Source organism: Mesoplodon mirus, assembly GCF_964341445.2.
Source record: "Mesoplodon mirus genome assembly, chromosome: 5".
Classification (NCBI taxonomy): domain Eukaryota; kingdom Metazoa; phylum Chordata; class Mammalia; order Artiodactyla; family Ziphiidae; genus Mesoplodon; species Mesoplodon mirus.
The window spans coordinates 29,092,703-29,110,882 of NC_138980.1; the positions used below are offsets into that span (position 1 = coordinate 29,092,703).

General features: G+C 40.5%; 1 protein-coding gene across 1 annotated transcript in view; it reads right to left on the reverse strand.

Moving 5' to 3' along the window:
• LOC309804398 (zinc finger protein 354A-like) overlaps window positions 1-18,180 on the reverse strand; it is a gene marked incomplete at its 3' end in the record, with an annotated part of 34,346 nt that overhangs the window by 13,024 nt on the left and 3,142 nt on the right. The window contains exons 3-5 of the mRNA XM_082621746.1: window positions 16,080-16,206; window positions 15,009-15,140; window positions 1,659-2,537 (exon numbers count right to left, since the gene is read on the reverse strand). Coding sequence (XP_082477872.1) covers window positions 1,659-2,537; window positions 15,009-15,140; window positions 16,080-16,206 — 1,138 coding nt within the window. The remainder of the gene's footprint in view (window positions 1-1,658; window positions 2,538-15,008; window positions 15,141-16,079; window positions 16,207-18,180) is intronic.

The following is an 18,180-nucleotide window of genomic DNA, read 5'->3' on the forward strand; positions in this document are numbered from 1 at the left end:
CTACTGAGTTGCTTATAAATTACTCCTTTTGTTTTCTTAAAATTGTTTGACACTAGAGAACACCAAGTAGGAAAAACATACTCTTTATTTCATGAAGTGATTGATGTACCTTCCAATATTTTGGCACATACGCTAGATTCATTAAACTACTTTTGACAGCCCCTTCTGCTGTGAATTTAGAATATATGTTATTAAATATATATGTATAATATATATTAAATAAAATTTAATAGCTTTAAACTTGAAAACTGCTTATTTTTCCATTTAATATACTTAAGATGACAGCTCACAGTATATAGCATGTATAATTTCATAATACATGACTTCAGAGCAAAAAAAAATAATTCTGAGAACAGAATTAAAAATTGTGTAGAAAATTTCCAATTCACAGCAATTACTAGAAGAACAAAGGAAGAGAACAGACTTTTATTTCTACTTTTAAATGAAATCCAGGCACAAAGTTTGACATCAAGTCAGGAAAAGGACAAACCCCAGAAAGTCAGAGGTAGTTTACAATTCATTTTTAACTTTCATTTGGTCCTTTTCTCTAAAAATGTATAATTTCTTTGACCACATCTTTTATATACCATTACAATGTCAGTTATTTTAAAAAAAGTATTAAGTTTACAGTTTAACAGGAAATCCAGTGCACACTTCCCCTCATCACCCAGATGTTTACAACAATGACATATGATATGCAGCATGCGATGCTGTAGAGAAAACAATTACTTTACAAATGCCCAAAGTCAAGGTCTCCAGTCCAGAATTCTTCATTTTAGGTTATTATAAAGTGTCTGATAGGACTGAACAATTTCCACTTTTCTCATTATCTATTACATAGGTTTATCCTTGGAATTTATTATTTGATGACTAAATCATAGAATGGCTTTTCATATCCATTACATTTATTACATCACTTTCATGTATTCTGATGAGCTTTGGTTTCAGAATGTCACACATGCAAACTTACTTTCTAGGGCTTCTCTTCAATATGAATTTTATGATGATTAGTAAGAGATGACCTGTGATTGAAAAGTTTCCCACATGTATTACATTCATAGGGTTTCTCTCCAGTATGAATTCTCTGATGGGCAATACGTGATGAGCTTTGTCTAAAAGTTTTCCCGCATGTATTACATTTGAAGGGTTTCTCTCCTGTATGAATCCTTCGATGTTGAATAAGAGCTGATCTTTGGCCAAAAGATATCCCACATTCTTCACATCGATATGGTTTCTCTCCTGTGTGAATTCTCTGATGATTACTAAGGGATGAGTTACACCTGGATGTTTCCCACACTCATTACATTTATAGGGTCTTTCTCCAGTATGCATTCTCTGATGTTGAATGAGAGCTGAACTTTGGCTGAAGGCTTTCCCACACACTTTACATTTACATGGTTTCTCTCCAGTATGAATTCTTTCATGAATAATAAGTGTTGAGTGGGAACTTAAGGCTTTACCACACTCATTACAATTATAAAACTTCTCACCAGGAAGAATTAGTCGGTGTCTGTTAAGTCGTGAAATAGAAATGAAACCTTTTCCACATTCATTACATCTATAAGGCTTTTCTCCAGTGTGAATTCTTTCCTGTTGAATAAGAGATGCACTCTGACTGAAGGCTCTCCCACATTCACTACATTTAAAAGGTTTCTCACCTGTGTGTATCCTCCGATGATAACGAAGGGATGAACTAGACTTAAAGGTATTGCCACATTCATTACATAAATAGGACTTCTTTCTGGAATTCATTCTCTGACATCCAGGAAGGGATGTGTTGCAACTAGATGCCTTCCTACCTGGATTATATTTATAGAGGTTTTCTCCAGCATGGTTTTTTTGATGTATAAAAAGGCCTGACCTTCTGCTGAAGGATTTACCACATTCTTTACATCTATAGGATTTCTCCACAGTGTGTGTTCTTAGGGGTTTATAAAGGGATGTACTGAGAGTGAAGGCTTTCCCACATTCTTTACATATATAGGGTTTCTCTCCAGTATGAGTTATTGGATGTTGAATAAGAGCTGAACTTTCGTTAAAGGCTTTCGAACAGTCTTTACATTTAAACAATTTCTCTCCACTATGGTTTATCTCATGTTTATGAAGGGATGAAGTATTAATGAAGGTTTTCTCACACATACTACATTTATAACGTTTCCCGGCTGTGTTGATTTTTTGTTGATTAAATAAATTGGAATTCTGTTTGAAGCTGTTTCCTTGTATTTCACATTTTGGTGGGGTGTTTTCTCTGGGAACCATCTGTTGCCTAACAAGGACTGACTTTGGGCTGAAGTTTTGGCCAAATTCAGTATTTTTATGTTTTCTTTCTACAGTGAGGATTTTTTTGTGAGCGACTGAAACTATCTGAACACTTTCTTTTTTCTTCTGCTTTTTCTCTAATCTGTCTTCATATTTGCAGGGGTTTTCTAATTTGAAGTCCCAGGGTCCATTCCTTTTGGATCTTTTCATTATCAGCTCCTGAAATGAAGAACCTTGTGTTTGAGTTGACTTTGTGGTTTTATAACTGTTCTTCCATCCTGGAAGGGAAAGAAAAAACTGAAGATGTTCCATGTGATACAGCATTTGGCTACTGAGACTAAATGTATAGACTGAATATTGATGGTATTTAAATAAGGTCTTGGTATATGGCCAAAAACAGTAAGAAGAAAAACTTAGGAGATTTAAGCAGTACAAAGAATCAATCAACATGAGTTGAGAACAACAGGGTGGAGAAAAGATTAAACAAACCCATTTAAAGAGGGTGAGTGTAAGAGTGATCAGAAGAATTGGCTAATGGAAAATGGAGAAGAGGGATTCAAAGGGGAGCCATGAATTGGAAAAGGCAGCCTGGGATCAGAGTCCAAAGCCTATGATAGAATCCTAAATTATCTTCATGACATTTTTCTTCTTTGTGTAATCATTCCTAATCTGGAAAGTCTTCATCCCTTTTCCCTCATGCCAAATTCCTTTGTATCCTTCAGATTCAGTTCAAAAGTTAACTCTGAGTCCCTTCTTGACTGTGAGTTTCCACAGAGCATTCCTGTTATTATAGGCACTCACCACAGTGTTAAAAATATATATCTATATATTCTATATATGTAATTATATTTATCTATATCTAAATATTTTCACTTTCCTTTTCTACCCTAATGTTCTCTGCAAGCAGATTAGCATGCCCTATTCACCTACAGATCCTCCTAATGGCATCTGAATTATACACAAAATGTTTGTTTTGTTAACCTTCCTTAATAACTTATATATACCTAATTGGAACAATGTCAAATAATCTCAATTATTTATATATTAATTTCATACACACACACACACACACAGAGGATTCAAGACTTGCATGAGAAGTTGCCTTCCAGGACAGTACCTTATACAAGCAGAGGGAGGGTTTCAGAGCCAGTTCAAACAGGAAGTAATTACTGAATTAATCTACAGAGGTGCCAACAGGTAGGCATGAAGCCAAAAGTTGCAAGATAAGAAAGCAGCCTTGCTCATTTATCAAGCAGGAGATGCTATGCAAGCAGCACAGAAAAGAGTCAAAGATCAATAAGACAGGAATAAACATAAAATGGTAAAAAGGGCTAACATGATAAGGTGGTAAAAAACAGAATTAAATTCAATAAATTTTAAAGTTGGGTAAGGACACAATTCATTGAATATTAAATTCTGGTGGGGAATAGGTATACATATATTTTGGCATTTTCTCCTGGGCTAGAGTAACCATTTAAAGGGCTCCTTTGCAACTCACTGTATTTTGAGATTCCTATCTGACATTCACTTTCTCACCTGTTTACAGATTCTCTCTGCTTGGTGAACATAATACATTCTGCTTTTCTCTCTTCTTCTACCAGTGTTAACTTCTCAGTTTCCTTCATGGGTAACTTTCTATTTCCACTTTAAAACTGCTTTCCCTAGGGTTTGGGATTTTTCCCCCATTCTACACACCCTCTCTGACTAATTTTAAATGCACCCATCTTTACTATTTTTTTAAGGCACTGATATTTGCCAAGCCGAGCAAGTGAGAATAACACTCATTTTAAAATACATATATAGATAAGTATCAATAAATCACTCATTAAATTAGGAACCACATCTTCTGGAAGAGACCATAATGTGCATTTTGGGTAATAGCTCTTTTTCACTTAGCCAATCACAAAACCTATCTGCTCTCTAATCTTTACTATTTGTTGTAACAGAAAGAGGAGTTTTTTAATTTTCTGTTCAACACCTTTTAATTTCCTTATCCATCTAAGTCTTGCTTAAGTGATCCAAATTTCAATAACATTATTTGGGCACAAGTGTGGGAGGCAGTGGTAAAAATGGAGTACTTTCCCTGTGAACATCAGTCATTGGTTCTAGGTTACTACACGAGCTGGGAAGAAGATAGCAAGATTCCAAAAGTTTGGATTGTAGTTTATAAGGCAAAGTTAGAGACCCTGCCTTAGGTCTGTATGTAAAGACTGCAGTTTTACAACCAACAACTTTACTAGAGCCCTGAGCACTGGGCTCGGGTACCTAAATGGTACTCTGTGTCTCATGCTTTACTGTTCCACCATAGACTCCTAACTAGTCTCCCCACCTCAAATCTTGCTGTCAATTCAGTCTCCACACTGTAGCCACAGTAATCTTTCTAAAATCCACATCTTACCATGTTGCAAACTTCTGTAAGATCCTCCAAATTATCTTCAATGATTTGTATATAAGTACGGTCCAGAGTACTTAACATGGTCAACAAGGTGTTTCATGATCTGACCTTCATTCACCTCGGTACTCATCTCCCTCCCCTGGTTTCTTGCCATGTATACTGAACTACATGCAGTTTCTGGAGCACTACATGTTTTTTTTCTTATTTTGTTATATTTGCATATGCTGGAGACATCCTTTCCATTCACAAATATTTATTAACTGCCTACTATGGACCAGGTAATGATCCACAACTGCTGAGCCTGTGCACCTGGAGCCCGTGCTCCGCAACAAGGGAAGCCATCACAATGAGAAGTCCGCGCACCGCAGTAAAGAACCCCTGCTTGCTGCAACTAGAGAAAGCCCGTGCGCAGCAATGAAGACCCAACACAGCCAAAAAAGAAAAAAAAGCTGAAGAACTGAAAAAATCACTTAGGCATTGTAATACTAGAGGGCAAGAAAAGGAAGAAAAGCAGAAGAGTATGGTGGTCCAGAAGCCAAAGGAAGAAAGTACTCCAGTGAGGAGGCAATGATCAACTTTGTTGAACAATTTAAGAATTAAAAACTTAACCCTGATTGTGCCAAGATGGAGACTGTCTGGGATTTAATAACTGCTTTTCATGGACTAGTAAGGAAGAAAGCCCTACTGGAGTGCACAGAAGAAACAATGGGAGGTGAGAACATGGAGACATCAAGTATAGAAATGCTTTTGAAAAGTTCTGTTTAAAGGAGAATAGAGAAACAGGACATGGGGAGTTTTTATTTTTTAATGCAAGTAATTATAGCTACAAGGGTCCATACCAATACTGGGAAACTCACCTCAACTCTACTTCAAGTGCCAATGCCTTAGTCCAGAATGGGACTAATAACTTAAAACAGTCATGTTTCCCAAGGAAGGGGACATGAGTCCTGGATTATGGACATCCTAACTGTTCTTTATGGTCTGCTTAAAGTTTTCTGTAGGTCTAAGATATGTCTCCTGAAGTGCAGTTCAACTTTTGCTCTCTCCCAGAATCAAGCCTGGGCCTGAGCTAACTCATGAACCAGGTTATGACTTAGGTCAGAAGTTTAGAGAACAGGTGATTTTGCCAATGACCACCACCCTGACTAGTTCCTGTCATTAGGTCTAGTTTCTCCTCCCTTGGTGCTTATGAAACTCTGTGAGTCTCTCTTCAACCTTCTCTCCCTAGATGATTTCATCCACTCCCACACCTCCTATCTGAATGACTATCCTGACCCTCAAAACACTTTACAGAGGTATTTCCAGCTGCCTGCTAGACTCTTCATTTGAGGATTTTTCTTCAAATTCAGCTTGTCCAAATCTGAATCCAGTGCATTCCTTTCAAACTCTTTTTGTGTTTCCAAGTTCTGAATTATATCATAACTTCTTCAGCTCCTTTGCCATCAATTCTTAGTTTCATCTCAGAAGCTTCTCTCCCCTGCATTCCAAGTCTAGTCAGTCATCAAATTCCCTTGAATCTCTTCACTAAGATGTCTCTAACAACCATCATTAATACATCCAAGTTCAGGATCTCCTTACTCAATAGTGACTATTGCTATTGACCTTCAAATTGATCCTCTGACCTGTTTCTCACCTTTCTAGTATTACTTCCCACTGAACTTAACCTTCTTACTATATAGAACTCCTCTTATTATTTCAAAAAGCACTGACTGCTCCTTATTTCATTCATTCATCAAATACTTAAAAAGCACCTACAACATGTCAGGCTCTATCTTAGGCATGTGATCCACAAGACATTCCAGATCTGGTAATGAAAAGAAACAGTTAACTTCTTTAAGGAGCTCCCAGTTTGGCATTAGAGACAAAAAAGGAGAAGTGTGGTAATTTATACAACAAAAACACAAGACAGAAATGGATGAAAATGTGAGCTTACAACAACATCCAAACTACCCTCAGATAGTACCAAGTACAAGCTGGGAAGGCGTACTAGTGGTGGCCAGAATTTGGGGGAAGAAATGTCTAAAATGGGATTTTAAAGGATTAGCCATAGATTAGATGGAGGGATAGTGTGAGGGCTAAAGGCAGCATCAAAATCTTTGAACCCAAGCCAGCTTTCCAGACCTATATCCTTCCCACCTTATCCTACAGGTGGTCAGATTCAAAATTATTCCTATAAAAATGTCACATGCATTTGCAGTCTCATAAGGTTTTCTAGAGTCAGAGAATTGAGGGAGCTATATGCTGAGAATTACACACAACACCACGATGGGGGCAGAACTACACATCTGTAAATGTATTCCAGAATGCCTGTGTTGGTGAAAAAGAGAAATGCTGTTTTAGAAATTCTGTTGTTGGTAATTCTGATTTTTACAGCTTTTTATTATGGAAGATGTTCAGCATGTACAAAAGTAGAGTGAACTGTACAATGAATTGCCAAGCCAGCATCAACAATCACTAATGCTGTTTCATCTATTACCTTATTATGGGTTGAATTGCATCACCCAAAAAAGATATGTTGAAGTCCTAATTTCCAATAACTCAGAATATAACCTTATTTGGTAAGGTTAAGTAACTTTGCAGATTCAATCAAGTTGAGATGAGGTGATTAGGGTAGGTTCTAATATGACTGGTGTCTTTATAAAAGGGAAATTTGGACACAGGCAAGCACAGAAAGACCATCTCAAGACACCCCAGGGGAACACCAAGTGACAAGAGAAGCAGAGACTGGAGTGATGCAGCTGCAAGCCAAGGAACAAGGACCATTGGCCACATCCAGAAGGTAGGGAGAGGCAAGGAAGGATTCTACCTGGAGTTTCAGAGGGAGAATCGCCCCACAAAACTGTGAGACAATAAATTTCTGTTGTTTAAAGCCACACAGTTTGTGGCACTTTGTTGGAGCAGGTGAGAAAATTAATACAACTCCCTTACATCTCTTTCATTAGCATATGCTAAAGTACACTAATTCTGTATTATATCATTTCATCAATAATACTTCAGACACATTTCTCAAAGATAAGAACTCTATTTGTAAACATAACCACATGTTTTTATTATAACCACCAAAATCAACATTATTGTTTGAAGTTATTTTTGCCTGTAAGGTATTAATTACATGTTCTTCACCCAATTCCAATGTGGTGGTGGGGGGGGGCGGTTTCCACATCAATAATAAGCAATTCTTGGATACCAACTGGGTGTCCTCAATTCAGCTCAACTCTGACATTATCTACCTGGAGATAGCATCATATCCCACAGGATAAGTGTTCAGTCCTACAAGACTGCCCCCTGCCTCCCTCAGACACCAGTCACAAACCCAGGTTATCATCTGTACTTCTGACCAACTGGCTATAAATCAGAGGTTCCCACGACCCCCTTCTTACGTTTGGTTAATTTGCTACAGTGGCTCATGGAACTCAGAAACATTCTGCTTACTAGATCACCAGGTAATTATAAGAGGATATAACTTGGGAACAGCCAGATGGAAGAGATGCACAGGTCAATGTATGGGGAAAGGGAATGGAATTTCTAAGCCCTCTCTAAGTACACCACTCTCCCCAGATCTCCACATATTCATCAACCCAGAAGCTTTCTGAATCTGTCCTTTTGGGTTTTTATGGAGGCGCCATTATACAGGCATGATTGATTAAATCATTGGCCACTGGCAACTAATTCAACCTCCAGTCCCCCTCCCCTCCCTGGAGGTCAACTTTCAAACCTCTAATCACATGATTGGTCCTGGCAACCAGGCCCCATCCTAAGATAGGGTCCAAAAGAAACCTCATTAACATAACAAAGACACCATTGTGGCTCTCATCACCTAGGAATTCCCAGGGTTTTAGGAGCTCTGTACCAAATATATATGTCTTATTATAAACCATAATATTTATATAAATCACTAAGGATCTTTATTCAAGCTGCTGTGATTTAAAAGCATTTGAGATGATTTTTCTCTGTGACTAAGCCAACAACCTGAAACACAATTAGGGTCATTTGTCTCATTTTGTTTTCAATATTTATGGAACACTTTTTCATTTTTGTTTAATCTTGTTTTATAATTTATAATTTTTTATTTTTTGCGGTACTTGGGCCTCTCACTGTTGTGGCCTCTCCCGCTGTGGAGCACAGGCTCTGGACACGCAGGCTCAGTGGCCATGGCTCACGGCCCAGCCGCTCTGCGGCATGTGCTATCTTCCCGGACCGGGGCACGAACCCCTGCATCGGCAGGCGGACTCTCAACCACTGCGCCACCAGGGAAGCCCTATAAAACATTTTTATGGTTCCAAAGTCAACATTATAAAAACAAGGTATCTTAAAAAAATTCTACATTCTATCCTTGTTCTCTCAATACTTATTCTTTTTCTTCCTTCACCTTATAGGTAACCATTTTTATAGATCTGCTTTTATCCTTTTTTTATTTGGCTTCTCTATTTTTTTTTAATACAAGCAAATATACAATTTTTCTTTTTTGGTATCTCCTCCTTCCTTTGATAAAACTCCTACTCTCACTGTTCTGTTCTGCACTTTCCCCTACTTAGTAATATTATCACCCCACAGTGGAATTTACAGAATTCTTCCTCATTCTTATTTACAGTGAGAATTCCACCATGAGAATGTCCCTCAGCTTATTCAACCAGATTCCTTTCATGGACAGTTGGATTAACTCTAACTGTAATACACCAGGACATCATATGGGTACACGATAAAGGTACAGCTTTAAACCAATATCCATATTGCTAATTAGAAACCATAGCATTTATAAAATTCTAGCCCAAACTGGACCCAATGGGCTAACATTATCCAAAGCCACATACAACCAAAATCACCTCTTCTGCCAGCCAAGAAGAGAGCTAGCTGAAGGCCGTAGAACTACTCCTTACAATGAGGAAGCTCTTTATGTACTGACATGGAAAGAGTTTCAATATATATCAAGAGAAAGGGGCAGAATAATGTGTGCTGTATAATATAATTTGAGTGGACAGAGAAAAACAAGAAATATTTATTTATATTTGCATAGAAGAGCTCTCCAGCTACTGCCTCCTTGTCACATCTCACCTTGTCGTATCCCACACATATTCATCTCCTCCTGCTCACTCACCCCTCATGGGCTCCATTCTGGCTTCTGTCCTTACCACTACTCTAAGGCAACCATGACCTTCATGTGACAAAGGCAAGATGCTCTCTTCAGTCCCCACCTAACTTACCTCTCAGCAGCATCTGATAGTGACCCCTCATTTTCCTTCAGATGCTCACTACCTAAGCTACAATGACCCTGAACTTACCTCCAAATTCTTCTCATGTTTCACCAGCTTCAATCTCCTTTGTGTGCTCATTTTCCTCTACCTGATCTTTAATCCTTGGAGTTCCATAGGTTTGAGTGCTAGGCCCCTGATTCTTTTCACTCTGTACTCTTTCCACAGGCCAGCTTCATCTATAAACATACTCTAGGCAAGACTTCTCTACTCTCCATACCTAATTATACAAAACCCAGCTCAAAACAGCAACTTGAGTGTCTCAAAGACAGCTCAACTGAATTTATAATTATTTCCTCCCCCCAACCTGTATAACCTTTTTGTCTCTGTAATTGGCACCAGTTCTGAATCAAAACTTTAAAAGGCATCCTTCACACCTCTCCCTCCGCTAATCAATTACCAAGACTTGTTTATTCTGCCATCTAAATATGTCTCAAGTTCATCTACTTTTCCCTACCTCTACTGATACCATCCTTTATGAGACTTGACTTCAATGACACTAGACTCCCGAGTTTCCTTCTATAGTACACCTTACCCTTGTCTTCCCTATGGGTTCATTTCTCTCTGCCTAGCCATGAAATGCCAGAGTTCCTCAAGATTGAGTCCTAGGCTCTTTCTTGCTCTTGCTGTACTCTGAATCCACTCCACAGGCTAACTCAAACTCAACCACTCTTTCAATTATCTTTAGTGACAGGGTCTCCCAAATTTACATTTAATGCCCAGGGTATATTATAAGGGGTGGAACTCCAAATCAAACAGGCTATTTGACATCTCCACTTGAATAACTGGGTCAACCAAAGACAATTTAAGTCATCCAAAACCATATTTATACCATCCCCCAAATCTGATCTCCTAGCACCACTATCTCAGTGAAGGATATCACTGTCCATCCCAGAACAAACCACAAACCAAGCATGCATCCTTGACAACTCCATCTCCTCTATCTTCCATATCTAAACCATCTCCAAGTCCTGTTGCTTTTATCTGCCAAATATCTCTGCAACTGGTTCCCTTTTTTCGGTCTCCATCACGACTACCTAACCAAGTCATTCATACATTCACTAACTGGAAGCTGACTCTGACCAGACACTATTTTAGGTACTGGGGACATGGGAACAAATGAAACAGACAACCCAGCATGAGGGAATTTACAATCCAGAGGAAGAGCTGATAATAAATAAATATGTACTATTTGGCAGTAATAAGTACTCTGAGAGAAAATGAAGCATGGTGAGGGGATAAAGAATGTGGAGGACAAAGGACCTGTGTCCTGTGGAGGACAAAGAACAAAGGATGAGCTGTGTCTAACTGACAAAGTGCCATCTGAGCAGAAACCTGTATAGTGTGAGGAAGTGAGTCAAGCGGGCTCCTGGCCATCAGGAAGAATGGTCCAGGAGAGGAAAAAGCAAGTGCAGAGGCCCTGAGGTGGGAGCCTGCTTGGCCTTCCTGATGAACTACAAGGAGGCCAGGGTGATTAGAGTTCTCCAATGAAGGGCAGAGAGGAAGGAGGTGAAGGCAAAGAGGTAGCTGGGGCCAGACCACAAAGGCCTCTGAGGGCCACGCTGGGGGCTTTGGATTGTGTTCTATGTGATAGAAGCCACTAGAGGTTTTGAGCATGCGAGTGAGATGACCTGATCTATCTTTTAAATAGACCATTCTGGCAGCTACAAGGACAGTAGATGTTGGTGGCAGAAGAGGAGCGCAGGGGATGAGAACAAGTCTAAATCAAACATAGTAAACAGGGCTACAGAGCATTTGGGGTCAACTTTCACCTTGTAAGAAATTCACTCCTTAAAATCACTGCATGTTATTTCATTAGGCTGCTGCTATAACCCCTATAGCACCTTTCTGCAAATTAGAAAAAGACCCCTATTCTCTGTGCAGATGAAGCCCCAGCAAGTCTCAGTGAGTCGAAGGCAGTCCACAAGCAACCCCTTAGCTGACCACCCTTCCAGGTTCAGTCTGCGCTGAATTCTTGCATAAATATAACAAAGGAAGAGAAAAAGACAAAGGAAGAAAAACACCTTTTCATTGGAGGTAACTGTTTACCTAGATCATCCCTGGATTTTAAACTTTTTGAATAAAAGAATATTTTCATGTTAGGTGTAAATCAAACTCATGAGACATTCAAGTTGATTGAATCACATTATGCTTATTATATATATATATATAACTTATATACATAATATGCCAGAATAGTGATTAGACTTTGAACTCATTTCTTAAGTAAGAGACTCAGATGAGACGTGTACCCTTTGAGCCATTTCCTCCCAGCTCTCAACATGAAACATACAGATCCAGGGATGACAGTTTGTTTTCCCTTTTTGTCTTGTTTTTCCTATTTGTGAGGAGTCTTGAAGTGAAAATTATATTTTAAAAACACACTTGGAGGCAATTAGAGGTTCTAGGAGTCCTACCCTGGAAGCATAAGCTTTTCTGTCACCGGTTGTTCAAAGGGTTGGTTTTTGGTTTTGGTCTAGAGTTAATGATCAAGGTACTTCCAAGAACATCCAGGTCCCTCACCTAAGCTCACAGGGGAGTGAGCTCCCCTTGGAAGGGAAACTGTTCCAAGGGCACTTTAGTCCAGGCAAATGGGAGACTCGCCAGGGGTGCAGGAGAGACACAACCACAAGCCAGCACACCCAGGACGCCCCATCTCACTGTCTCCTTTGACCAAAGAGAGGAGGTTCATCCCATCAAGAGAAATGCACACACTGCTTGGCTCTGATGGCCTTACTTCCTCCAGACACCCACTCAGAGTTTTCCTTTGGGGACAGTTTCCCAAACCTGAGAAGGACTTGACATCACCACTAGGTGTCTTCAGGGTCTCTCTGGACAGCTTTTGACTCCAGTCATACTTTCTATTCAGTTTAATCCAACTAACATTTCACTCAGGAAGGGGGACTCCTCATGGATCAGAGGCTCCCGAGGCAAATGGAAAGGGAACAATTCTTCTGTCTCTTCCTTTGATCTTCCATGCCATACTCAGTCCACACCTGACGCCCCTCCTAAACTCTCCACTGGTTTCCTGCTGCCTGCGTTCTCTGTTTACTCTGTGGTGGTCTCTAGCAGTTCCCACAAAATTAGAATATTTCTCCCAAGTGACAGTTAAAAGATATAAGGAGAGAGAAGTGTGGTTCCCACCTCAAAAGATCTCACATTATACGGGGAAGAACGAGCTCTACTAAAGGTGTGGGTGCTTTAGGGATCGAGACAGCCTGTCCCACAGCCCTTCTGCTGGGCCCGCATTGTGAGGGGTCATCACTGACTCGTCTGGACCCGACAGCAACCTCAGACAAGTCCTACTACGTCTATGGCAGGTGACTCCACATTGGTTGCAGGCTGATCCTTGCACAATATAAACCTGGGCCCGTGGCCAGGGTACTTCAACTCCTCAGAGGCTGTGCCTGGCTCTCAGGTCCCGGCCCCCTCTCCCTGTTCCCGTCTCCACACACCGGCTTCCTTTGTCTGGACTCTCGGACATGCTCTTCCTGTGCCTGAACGCTTCTCACAATGTGGGATCCGGCCCTTCCTCGGGAAGCCTTGCCCACAGCACTCCTCCTGTTCCCCGTTCTCACAGCACCTGCGGCTCTTCCCCCGAGGTCCTCACCGGAGGCTGTCATTCCACAGCCCTGTGTGCGATTAGCCTCCACCTCCACTGAGCTCCGCCAGGGCAGGACCTGCATCCTTCTGTCCAAGGTTGCACTGCTGTTTATCACGGGACAGGGAAGCAGTGAGCGAGGCTTAGAACCTGGCTCCCCCAGAGCCCTGGCCTCCCCAAGTCAACAGCTCTCAGTCCTCAACTTCCATGACAGCCCAATCTGCCAGTTTTCTCCTCTGGTGACTTCTTCTCAGGCTCAGCCACAGATTCTTCCTTCTTAACCCACCTCATAAAACTGAGGTTTCCTGGGACTCTGTCCTCTCCTCCGGTCCCTCATCTGCTCAGCTCAAGGCTTCAAATGCCACCTTTGCGCTGATGGCTCCCTGACCTCCCTGTTGAGTTCTGACCCTGTTTACCTTCTACAGCTGTCCACTGGTGACCTCTACCCATATTTCACTAACATTTCAAATGAAACCCATCCCACACCAAACCTGTCCTATACCCTTAATAAAGGGACCTCTCCTCTTTCCTGAACTCACTGCACATGCCTTCCTCCAGGTAATGTCTTGCCTACATTAGGCAATAATCTCCAGAAGGTTCCCACCTCTAGTTTTTCCTCACTTCAAATCTAGGACCAACAGTGTTTCCAAAGTAACCATTCTTATTTAATTGAAACTGTGTAATAAGGACTCATGAATATATTCTCTGTGAAAATTTTAATAACATTGCATGTAACTAAAGTCCCCTTTCATTAATGCCCATTCTCAGTCCCAATCCAAATGTAACTAGTTACCAGCTTAGGTGTCCCCCGACCTTTCTCTTGGCACTTACACGCACATAATGCATATAGACAAACACCCACGTAATTTTCTTTACACATAAATGGCGATATGTCATAATAATGCATCGTAACTTGCTTTAGTCCTTCACGTAGCTTGGAGCTCTGCCCACACCAGGGCTGCTGCTTTCTGACTGTGGTGCTGTGTGCCAGTGTAGGGACCCACCTCAGCTTCTTTAGCCTTTACTGAAGGACGTTTAAAGTATCTCAGACTCAGACTATTTTTTCTAAAATATCAACAACCATACAACTCTTCTGCTTGAAACTCTTCAATTATTTCCAGTCATCCATGGACAGTTCCCATCCCTAAGAACTGTACCAAAGCACTTCATAGTGTGGCCCCCACCTGGCTCTCTAATCTCATTTCCTTCCTCATCTCTTTCTTTTCCCATATACCCTGAGCTTCAGTCTGAATGAATTATCTGCAGTTCCTTAAATGCACTAAGTTTGCTGAATGAATGCATGGCAATGTAGCCCTCCTCTGAAACAACAGGAAATCACAAGAGAAAAGATCCTGAGAGATTCACTTGTGCAGTAATTATCAGAGAAGAAGAGGAAGCTTGTGACTAGGGGCCTTAGCATCCCTTCTCCAAAACTTCTTCAGGACTGAGAACCTGCAGAAAATTCCCCGACCAACATCTCCGAGTTGCACATGCACTCACTTACCAGACTGCTGCCTGCAGAGATTCCGCACCCACTCACCTAGAGAGGAGCCTCCAGGGCTTTCTTTCTCTACCTTCCAGGGATCTTCTCCTTGCTGCAACAGGGAGATCACCTCGGGTTTGGAAAATGGGAGTCCTGCTCATAGACCAAAAAGAAGAAAAAAAAAGAAAAAGAAAAAAAAAGACTTGATTTTGCCTTGACACAAAGAGGTATCTGAGATCTGAGCGGAAAACTCAAAGGATGATACAGAGAACTTCTGTGGGATGCTCCAGTTGTGCCCCCACAATGTGAGGGGTGTGTTAGGGTAAAAGCAAGGGGCAATGTAACATTTAGTTGTATGTTAGTGAAGTATGATAAACATGCAGACTTGATTAACAGGGTGCTAATAGCTTTCTATACAAGAGGGAATATGTATATACTGTTAAATGTATGTTAAATGTACAGATTCAATTAATATTTGTAACAGGTATCTGTGGAAAGGATTATGTACCAAGTAGCTTGTTTAAAATGAGAAAACACTATCTGGCTCCCTTTGAAAGATGGCAGCAGTCAGCAAACTATGGGTCATAGGCCAAATCTAGCCCACTGTCTGTTTATGCATGGCCCTTGAGCAAAGAATGGTTCAAAAAAAAAAAAAGAAAAGGAATACGTTACAGAGACTATATGTGGCCCACAAAGCTGAAAATATTTACTCCCTGGCCCTTTACAGAAAAAGTTTGCTGACCCCTGTAAAAGAGAATTGAAAAAAGCCAGTGTTGGGTCAAAGAAAAAGGTTGAGGGATGCTCTCTGTTAAGAGATGAGCAAACACATCATAGTTCAGTCATAGTGGGAAAAAGTTGCCTGCAGTGAGGGAATTTCTAATGTGCAGCTCTGTAGATTGTCCCATCCATGGGGCAATTCCATACCTACGAGGGAGAAAAAGGTTTTCAGGTTTATTTATGGAGATCCAGTTTGCACAGTGCTAAGGCAAAACTCAGCTAAAGTTTTTAATGACCCAGGGCTTTTACCCAGGAAATCAGATGCTGAGGTATCCCAATTTCTGAACTCTGTATCTACAGGGAAAATTTCCTTACCCAATGAGACAAGGTTACTATAGTTCTCCAGCATCACATCTTGGTACAAGTTTCTCTCAGAAGGAGCCAGCTTTCTCCACTCATCCCGTGTAAAGAACACAGCCACATCTTCAAACGTCACTGACACCTGTAGAGACAAGCATCTCAGCTCACCCAGGACCACCCATCACACAGGGTGAAAAAGGCGGCAGTGGGGAGTAGACGGGCTACCATGAAATGCTTCTATATTATTCTAGGTTCTGAAGGTTCCAGGTCATTTGCTTAATGAACAACTGACCAATGACAAATAGATACTGAGTAGCATGAAGTATGAACCAGGCTCCGAGTTAACTGCTACAAGAGATGGGTGGAGGTATTAAGGCCATTAGTGGGAGTGTTAATTAGAATAATCTTCCTGTTGGCAATTTGATAACATACATTAGAAGCTTTAAAATGTGCATACTCTTTAACTCTCCAATTACTATATTTGTTTGATAATGAACACTGAACAAAAATGCACATGCAAGGACATTTATCATGGTGTTAGTAACAGCAAAGAAATGGAAACAACCTCAATAATCACCGACAGAGACTAGGTTAAATAACTGAAGGCACTCTGTGCTCCCTAAAGCTTGAGGACAGTAATAATGGAAATTAAAATAGCTATAATTTATTGAATGCTTTTTTCAGGCTAAGTACTATTCTTAGAGCTTTATATTAACCTTTAGTGTATATCTTTATTTTATCTTCACAACAACCCTATGAAGAAGGTACTATTATTGTGTCCATTTTACATAAGAGAAAACAAAGAGAAATTTATCCAAGTCACACAGCTGGTATGAAGGGAAAACTCACTCCTCCTGCATGTCTCCGCTACTCTTAATACAACACTACTTCACTTCTGACACCAGATGTGGGGGGTTTTCCACACACCAAGCAATTGTGGGACACCAGCTGGGTGTCCTACAATTAAACTCAATTCTGACACCTGAAGATAGTGTCAGATTCCCACAAGACTGGCCCCCTTTCAATGTCAATCACAAGTCCAGGTTGTTACCTGTGCTGCTGACTGACTGGCTCTAAATTGGAGGTTTCTACAACCCTCTCCTCAGGTTTGATTAATTTGCCAGAGTGGCTCACAGAACTCAGGAAAACATTTACTTACTAGATTACTGGTTGATTATAAAAGAAGATATAGGAACTGGCAGGTGAAAGAGCGGCACAGGGAAGGGGTGCACAGCTTCCATGCTCTCTCGGGATTCACCATTCTCTCTGACTCTCTACATGTTCACCAACCTGGAAGAACTCTGAACGCTTCTGGGTTTTTATGGAGGTTCATTACATAGGCACGATTGATTAAATCACTGACCATTGGCGACTGATGCAACTTTCATCTCCTAGGGTGGTGACAGATGGATAAGAGGGGTTATTGGGGGGCAGGACTGAAAATTCCAACACTTTAATCAAGGTTGGTTCCCCTGGCAATCAGCCCGCATCCTTAGGTGGGGTACAAAAGTAACCTCATTAACATAAACTCTGGTGTGGATACAAAACACACCCATTGTGCCTTCATTGCTCTGAAGTAATTTCAGGGATAAAAAGCATATATTACTAACCACTTAGGAAATCACAAGGGTTTTGGAAATTATGTGCCAGGAACAGGGACAAAGACCAAATATATATTTCGTATTATAAATCACAATATCACTGGTCAGTGGTAGAGGTAGAATTCCAATCCAAGGAACTGCCTCTCAACGCCTATCTCATAGGCTTAAGTAATAAATGATAATCCATACAATGGAGGTAAAGAGCAGTGATGGTAGCACCACACTGTGAATGCACTTAATGCCAATATACTCAAAAATGGTTAAAGTGGTGAGTTTAATCTTATGTGTATTTTATCAAAATAAAAAGCTAAAATGATAAAATAAAAATATACATACATACATATGTACACATGTACATCAATAAATAATAAATAAAGAAAGGTACACAGACAATTATTCTGAGGGCTGCATACCAAAGGTAGGACCATGATTATCTCAAGATGTTGGGGTAAGAGTGATTTTACGTTTTTATTCTCTGAGATTTTTAACATTAACATGCAGTGCATGTATAATAA